Source organism: Plasmopara halstedii, assembly GCF_900000015.1.
Source record: "Plasmopara halstedii genome assembly, contig: Scaffold_2956, whole genome shotgun sequence".
NCBI lineage: Eukaryota > Oomycota > Peronosporomycetes > Peronosporales > Peronosporaceae > Plasmopara > Plasmopara halstedii.
Genome location: NW_020189861.1, coordinates 431,394 through 440,287, shown reverse-complemented (window position 1 = coordinate 440,287; position 8,894 = coordinate 431,394). Strand labels below are relative to the sequence as shown.

Sequence of the window (8,894 nt, the reverse complement as noted above, 5' to 3'; positions counted from 1 at the left end):
CAACTCCGAAAACTCGTGGGAGTTTGAGGCGCCACTTCGGCAAGATTGCCCAGTCGCCATGGACGCTTTTGATCGAAAAGATCAGAACGCCTCGCGTCATCAGACGTTTCGCGCTTCCCGGCAATAGCAAGGGAAGTAGAAGAGCCTTGAGCTCTCGCGATCACATACACAGAACTCGCGGGAGCGTTAAGGGGTATAAATTATCGTATGTATATAGCAAAATCTAAATACATGCATAACTACTGGCTACCCAGCCACATCCCGTATTCTTGTTTGGTTGCAGTCACACCATGCCCATCTCGTGTGACAAACACACTGTTACCAGGGTACGCGTAACCCCGTTACACTCTCCCCCATTAAGGTTGAGAATATTTTAGTCGGCCACTCCCGAGCATACCGCTCGGAGTACTTGCTGCCGTGAGAGGGATATCGCTGTCTATAATAAGTTTATAACAGTCATCAACTAGTAGAGGTCTGAATAAAGTACGACTGACCATGCTGTTCAGCAGCATATTCTGTAAGTAATCATTTATTGCATCATGTTTGTTTCTACGTCTAAAATATAATAGGTATGCGCAATATTCTTCACTCGTCAAAATTCTTTCTAACACAATGCGGCACCGACTGTCAAAATTTAATTTTACCCTATACAATCACATTGTGCTCCACATAGAAGAAAGTCAATACTGTCACAATGCCCTTTTGAATGGGCTAACATTGTGTGACGCAATATTTGGTTTTAGGGACCAAGTCGATCTCATGACGCAACTCCCTATTAGGGGATAATGCACGTGGTGGATCTTTCGTTACACCGCCCTGACTCAACGGCGCATGATCATAAACAATAAATTTCAAGGACCCGCAGGATCCTTGATGATGGCGGCACCATTTCCCACACTCAGTGATGTGTGAGTGTTTTCAGTAACAGATACACCCATGCTGGATGACAGGATCAGCTCCACCGGTACCAATCGTATCGTTCTGGTGACCACGCCAACATACGATTCCTTGCACATATATTCGCAGGATAACTTTCTTAACTCTATGAGATTTTCCGCCAGTAGTGGGGGGGACATGCAATCAATCGGAATCATACTGTCACTTCCTTCGCGAGTAAATAATCTCTTTTACCACTTAGCCGTGAAGCTTCACCTCTATGTACGGTGGATACGTAACGTGGCAGTGCTTACTCGGCAGTACCGTCATATCATGATTAGGATAGACCCCTGACGAGCGTTTGATTGCAATATTCGTTGCCGCTGCGATCCTTTAGATCCTGAATCTCTACTGGTGTTTTACAGACCTCCTTCGGCTCCAAATGCCCTGGACGGGAGATTGCGAGACCAAGGTGCTTGCATTCCTCACCGGTCCTGGCACAGAAAACAGCAACCAATAGCTGTTCGTTACCATTCCGTCAGTAAAATCTTCACAGACGCGACATGCAGACGTCCTTTCCTGTCTCAGTAGATAGACTTTATAGGTCGCGTCATAAAAAGGCTATCGTTGACGTCCCGAAAAGCGTGATGCAAAGCTTCCTGGCAGAGCTCCACATGGCAAGCCATAATCGCGCTTATCCCGAGCACTTCAGCCGACACGCTGTCGATATCGAGTGTTATTGGTTCGAACGAAAGCTTGTTGCCGCCAGGAAGCTCATAGATTATGTAAATGACCCCTCCCATGCTGCTAGTGGTAACGCAGATGATTCAACGCAGTTTCGCACCGCAAGAAACGCAGTCGCAAAGACATTGACTTTACCGCGCTGCTCACGAATCAGGTTCTGCAGCTTTTGACGTGATCGCCGTATCAAACTACTTCCAGTTACTCCAGTCAATGGCAGTCGAGTTCAATTTGAAGAACATCTCGACTGACCAGAAGCACGGTGTGCGCAAGCAGGTCGTGCCTGTCAGTGTGAGCGGTGCAGACGTCGATGAGGTTGCTTTTTTATTGAGCAAAACCACACAAAAATTGTGAAGGCGGCCAAGGCAAAGCCAATCAAAAAGGTGACTGAGTTGGTGCTGAACGATGATATTTCGGCGCTGCTTGATAAGCCGCTTCACCACCTATTGGCAGCAGAAGCGAAAGTTGGTGGAATCGTCAAAATTATTATGAAACCCGACGACATTGCGAAGAAGCTGGTCGAGATTCTTCTTACGTTCAACAGCGCGGTATCACTCAATATGGCACGTCGCGACAGTGAAATTGCTGAACTCGCGCAATTGCATATATTTATCCTGGTATTGTGTGCGCCAAACCGCGGTGATGACATGACGTTTCCAGAAAAGTGTGAGAAGATCATGGACTCGGCGGTATTGTAGAAGCTCGCAGACATCTTTAAAGCTTGCAGCACATGGTGGACGGACTCCGACGCGATAATATAATTGTCGCGGGCGTCGATGGCCCTTGGCATGTTTGAGATGGTTTCGATGGTGACCGCTGAGATGCTCTTCAAGACCGACCACTGCATCCAGTACGTCACGAGTCGGCCGGTCAAGTGGATCCCGACGCATCACACGTGCTTCTTGCGCCCGCACACGCTGCTCATGTTTCTGCGGTCAGTCATAAGCTCACATTGCAGGCGCAGTGGTACGAGGTACAGTGGTAGGGTCACTTGCTCGATGATTTCGACGCTCTGTGCGCTTGAAGGCTACTACCCAGAAAACACGTCAGCGCTGAAGACCTGCGTCGCTGACGATGGCTCGCTGACGACAGTGGCGAGTGACTTGGCAACTCTTCACCGACGTCCTCGCACCCCAGCACATATGGACCGCGTCACTCTCTTTCAAGAAAAAAAGCGGCCACGTTTTTATCGAATTTTTCTCTCAAAGCACTCGGTGTTCTTCATCAGAAGAACAAACTTTAGCGATGGGCGACACCTCTAAACGCTCAACACTCTATCTCGATTCGAGCTTCACACACGAGCACTTCGACAGTGACCCAAACACATCGCTGGATCGACCTCCTAGTAGTCGAAGCAGCAACGTGATGTCCGTGCTGCACTCCGACTTCCCGGGTTTCGCCTCGGCTCGCGCTTGCCCGTTCCCGAACGGGACCACGCTGTAAGGGGGACGCTCAAGCTTGCTCCTATCAACACTCACAACGTGTAGGCGCCCGACGATCACCAGGAGAAGCAGAAAGTCTCTGTGATACTCTGTGTGCTTGGACACTGACGAGTTTGAGGATGTTGCGACGCAATTAGCGCTCGGCGACTTAAACGCGCGGCTAAAAACACGACTCGACGGCCCCACACCCGACTTGTGCTTGATCTGAGTCAATTCAGCTGCCTCGAGTGGTTAGTGAGACTTGGTGTTGTTACGCATGTCAGATATATCATGACATGCAGCACGTGTTTTCTGGTCCGTTCCCAAGGAAGAACTGATTGGATTACGTGTCAGTGTTATAGATGTTCTGCAACCTCTACTACGGCTCATCCAGATACTTCGCCGACGACTAGCTCGCGCACAGTGTGATAGTCCAATTCGGCGCGCAGCTCCACGATCTTGACTACTAGAAGTTCTTGAAATACTTGCTCGACTACTCGAAGGTTGTCGCGGCATTTGAGAAGGAAGCGAAGACGTTGCGTGACAAACATCGACTCGCTGACAGTTTGGGCAAAGTCTGGGAGGCGTGAAAGGTGCTTATCAAAAAACCACTGCAAGACGTGTCGAAGAAGCTTCACATTCAAGGCATGCAATCCATCGAAGGGAACTAAGTTGCGCTGGATGAAGCCGCTGCTCGAGATTATGCGTCATTGAAAAAAACCACTGCAAACTCTTTAACAAAGTCAAGCGCTATTACAAGGAGACGACCGTCCCATCTAGATGCTGTGTCAACTATCAAGCGACCAACTCTGAGCGTTTGACGTCGCACTTCTTTCATCTGCTGGATGCAAGTCTACGCTATTTCTCGACTGAGCAAGTTAATTTCCAAACGGAAGTGTCTCGACGAAGCCACACGAGATTCCGCTCCGCTTCCTATAGCACTAAGGATCAGAGATGGATGACTCAGGCAGTCTGTCAGGAAAAGCTCAATCACCAGATTAAGATATACCGCGCAATCTCCTCGAATCGATCACGCGCTTTGTCTCGCAATCCGATCGCTTGTTGCTCGATGCGGGCCTGACTGCCGCGAAGATTGCAGGCGCGATCTGGCACATCGAGGCATCGTCTGCACTGGGTACGAATAGCTTGACCGCTGGTCTCTATCTGGAGGCTCTAGACGCCGTTGGCGAGTGCCTCGCGATTGTCTTCAACGACCGGCTCTATCGTGGTGAGCTGCTTGCATCTCAGCGCAAGTCGGCTGTCGTGCTGCTGCATAAGAAATGTTCGCGCGCTGTGCTACAAGGAAGCACACTTGGATATAGAATGAGCGTCCCTTTACGAGGCCGATTTTATCAGCATGGGTCAAGCCACCGACATGCGATATACCAGCACCTTCGATTCCACTTCATGTCAACGAGAAAAATAGTGATCAGCCGGTTAATACCCGACTCACAAGATCTTGTCACAAGCGTGGCGAAGAGGTCTACATGCTTTGCCTAGACTTCTAGAAAGCGTTAGAACGCGTCTACTGGGCGCTTGTATTTTGTTTGCTCAAATGCATGGGTGTCAATGAGTACGGTGCAAAGTTCAACTAGTCCAAACGGATGCTGCTGCCGCTGAACCGGAACAATGTCTGTGCTTCCGGGAGTCCACCTTCTCGGTCGCATGGACACGGTCAAGCACCTGTGCATCCCGTCTGGGCAGCCACCAGTTGCTGACACGATCATAGAACTTCTTACAGTTGCTTCAAAGCTTGGTATAGACGCTCGTATATTTCGTAGTCACTCCTGGTCGCGCAGACGATGGTGCTCTCTTGCTTGTGGTACTAACGCGACATGTAGTGATCCCAGCGACAGTGGTCGCGTCGATGGCATTCGATGCTGAACCAGATTGTCCTAAGCCACCACACGTTTGCGATGCCTTATACGTGCAGCTGATTCTCGGTGAACTCTTGGAGCAGCAACGCAATAAAGGAGGCTTGTAGATAGAGAAGATGGCAGCACAACTCAATCGACAGCGACTTAGGCTTCTCCTGCAATCTATGCGAGCCGTGACCGTGACGAGCAAGGCAACTGGACCACGGCGAGTGTCGAGCTGTTGGAGTTCAGTGGAGTTTTAGCACGCGACCTCTTGATGATATCTCTGCTTCGTCATGGCAACATGATCATGTGGAGCCGGACTTCAACGTCATGTCGAGTGACGTGGACGTGGTCGTTGTACAAGATACGCCGAAAGATCACTTGGTGCGACTTACCTCTGGAAGATCCCGCGACACACAATCTGAAATAGCCAGTCTGGTTCCATAAGAGCACGGAACTGCACTACGAGATGACGAGTCAATCTGTTACGACTGATGCCCATTAATGGTCGACTCGAATTGAATTTATGCAACGTCACATTGACTATACGCTTCTACCAGGTATGCAGATAAATGGCTGAACAAGCAATGCCGAGACGCAACGCAGATTGTGGAGTGGCTCGGCGCCTTACAGATTTTCTGCGACGTTTCAAGCACCATCAATAGACGTCTGCTTCCGGATGTGGGCTGCATAAGTGAGATGAGGAAGCGCATAGTTCCGGTGATCCCCCGGACCGCACTTCTTCAAGTCGTCTGGACACCCAGGACTCCAACAAAGCAGCACCGGATGCCTCCCAACATTGACGCTCCGCAGGTCAGGATGAACGTGCAGCATACTAAGCACTTGCACAGGATAACGCTGCCGATCTTCGATGATCTTCTGTTCCGACTCGCCTTCCGTCGCTCGTGCTTTCGGCTTTGTAGGCCTCGCATCCGGGCATTCGCGTTTGCGTTTGTGATCACTGCAACGCGTCAAGTCCAAACGGCATCTTTTCTTCGAATGTCCACTCGCGCCAACTGAAAGAAATAGTCTCAAAAAGCATACCACAGCACCAATATTCTCTATCGGTGTACATTGGCTATCAAACATCGGTGTGACCTGGCCGCCGGCCCGTAAAGTAGCCAAACGGTCTATGTGTCATTATGGCTTCGACAGTGTGCTTTAGCTCGACCCTGAATTTCTGATCGTACCGTCGCCGCATGAAGAACCGAATATGCGCCTTGAACGTTGCAAAGATCACTTCAAGAGCTGATGTAGCAGATGTCAGTCGTCGTTTGTCAAATTAGCACCAAGTGGGATCACTTCAGACGAATTTTAACGTTGACGCCACCTTCTTCACAATTTTTCCTTCAGTCGCCGCGCATTCGCAACTTCCGCCTCAAATCGATGTCAATTTACGTTGGCCGCGCCGCCGAGAAAAGGATTTAAATGCATCACGCTCGAATTTTCCAGCTAAACATCAAGCAACGCTGAGGACCTAACTTACCCTGCAGCACCAATCTTTCACCGCTGGCCACGATGGCGACATCAGAACTGTCTCTGCCGGCTCACAGCCAGACTCCCCTCTGCGGAGTGGCATGCCGTTGTCTGCACCTGAAACGGGACGTGGGTATGTGCGCTCAAAGTTAGGATGGCAAGAGCTTGGTAAAGGCCGAAACAGATCGATTCAAAAGTGGGCCGGCCGGTGATGCGGTGGCTGGCAACACTTTGGCTATGTCCGTCGCTGTGCCTTCAACCCTTTGATGCAGCGACAACGCAGTGGCAATGACAACGACAACATCCGCGGCGGTGATGGCCATGGAGAACATGCTCCCGCCTCTCCTTCTAAGTCAAAATTTCGGGCAGAACAACGATCTGCGGCTACAATCTCCTGAAGCGCTCAGCCAAGCAACTCGACGCCATTCGCCCAGTCATGTGGACACGACGAGAGCGATACAGCGAGGAGGTTGGAGTATTCGATTGAATCGACAACCGTCGCTCAGTATCGCGTACCATGTGACATGGATCGACGATTGTGCTTCAATATAGCTACCCTGAGACCAACTTATTGCGGATGGCAATACCGACAACCGCTACACGGGTCGGGTGATCACTTACCAAAACTTTATCAGCCGCAACGGCTGCGGGTACACAGCCATCACCGACAGCGAAGACAGCCCATATGTTCCCCATGTTCTCCAGACAGCGCTCGTCCTGCTCTGCAGAGCGCCATGCTCCCGGCAATTTGATCCAAGTAACGTAAAGATGCGCTATCTGTGAATGTCAAGCTACATGACGGGCTCCACAAGACCAGTGAATCATGAAATACTGCGCCAAGGGTATCATCAAGTGCGGCGTTAAGCTCAACCTGAAGAAGTTGCGCGTAAACTTCTACGATGAATATGGAGCAGGTCCCATGGCCATTACGAGACGCATCCTACCCAACGAAGTACGCTAGCTCGTACCAAGAGTATACAACGTGGGCGGATGAAATCATAACATACCGGAGTGAACCGTACAGCACCATTCTCTGTGCGCTTGTTAACGCGAGTCCATTAGATCAGATTTTTTTGACAGAGTAGAGTCTATCACTACACTCATGGGATCTCGAACACTTGGCTGTACGATGAGCAGTCCCCCTAGCCCTCCATTCATTCAAATGGAATCAGTCGTTACATTGCGCATTTCCCTATTAAGAATTTAGTGAAAATAACTTTCTAGATTCGGGCGTGCGACTCAAATGCAGCTTGCGCTCCATCTGCAAACAGGCTCTTACTACCTTCATTGGATCGCTCGACCATGCAAGCCCAGTGTTGCCAACAACAACAGCTATAAAGGTACTGTCGGTTTAGTGCCGAAAGATGTACCAAGTAATGGTTCACGGAGTTGGAGGTGCCTACATTCAAGATGATGTCTGCCAAAGAAGATTTCCTGATGGACCATGGGGTACTGTCAAGACCTCTATGAACACTGCCAACTAAGCGCGACCAGCTAGCTAATCTAGTTTATCAGATATGCTAATGAACACGCATCTTGGTAATGTAATTATCCAATTGCCGCTTTCTGATCTGCAAACAGGGGAACATACACGCTGGCAGAATTCATTTCTCGCTGGGAAGAACGCGATAAAGATTATCTCGGAAAACTGCTGCCAGGATCTGAAACATCCAGATGACATCGCCTTGATCTTATACGCCTAACTTAACTCTGTACCCATCCACACAGATTGATGAAAGAGGGTGACGGCGACCTTAAGTCACTCGCTTATGGTCAGTGCCTCATCCATGGCTAGCTCCATTCATGGATTCATTAGTGGTATTTCACCTTCATTTACTGTACTTTGGTGCATCACAAGCGCGACTTCTTGGCTTGTGACATCTCTATCTCGAAATATTGCTAAGTAAGCCTTCAAAGTGGTATGCGCATATAGTTAAGAACTACCGTTTATTTAACTTACTCGGCAGACGTGGATGCCGCCGAATTTCAAGCACATTAGCACTGAAGGCGATCAGTCGTCTTCTGAAAAGGCGATCATCTTTGGGCTGGTTGCCATATAAAATGTAGGCGAGGGGTTGACAATAAGTGCTAGCATGTGGAGGGTCGTTACACAGCCTCTTACCTGAGAAAGCACAAGGAAAAACATCGGCTCCAATTAAATAGTAGATGGCCTTGGAACGTTTACATACTCCGCGTAATCTTGTTATTTGATCCGCAAACCATGTTCTTACCATAACACTCTTACCTGACAATAAGCGCTTAGGCTTAAGAGCCTAGATGTAAGGCTCTCTGATCTAGTATCGACATTAAAGTTGACCATCTGACACTTTATAGCAATACATCCACCAGCGCTGATGCGTAAAGTATGAGTATCAAAAAGGGATTTATTGCAAAAGGTGATACAAATAGAGAATTTTCGCGAGATGTGATACAATCGTGTTTAAACACCATTGTTATGAAAAATATGGGGAATGTCAACAGCAGAGTCTATGTTTTAAAAACTAAAAATACAAGGTAAAAC

The 8,894-nt window shown here is 49.1% G+C and overlaps 2 protein-coding genes across 2 annotated transcripts; both read left to right on the top strand.

Moving 5' to 3' along the window:
• Positions 1 to 1,830: 1,830 nt before the first annotated feature.
• Positions 1,831 to 2,315, top strand: PHALS_06186 (uncharacterized protein; the record flags this gene model as incomplete). The annotated part of the gene is made up of 2 exons (XM_024719429.1): positions 1,831 to 1,908; positions 1,974 to 2,315. 2 exons carry the CDS (start codon positions 1,831 to 1,833, stop codon positions 2,313 to 2,315), a joined length of 420 nt encoding a protein of 139 aa, XP_024584729.1.
• Positions 2,316 to 7,737: 5,422 nt separating this feature from the next.
• PHALS_06185 (uncharacterized protein) lies at positions 7,738 to 8,076 on the top strand (the record flags this gene model as incomplete). Its single annotated transcript, XM_024719428.1, has 2 exons — positions 7,738 to 7,822; positions 7,889 to 8,076. 2 exons carry the CDS (start codon positions 7,738 to 7,740, stop codon positions 8,074 to 8,076), a joined length of 273 nt encoding a protein of 90 aa, XP_024584728.1.
• Positions 8,077 to 8,894: the final 818 nt, after the last annotated feature.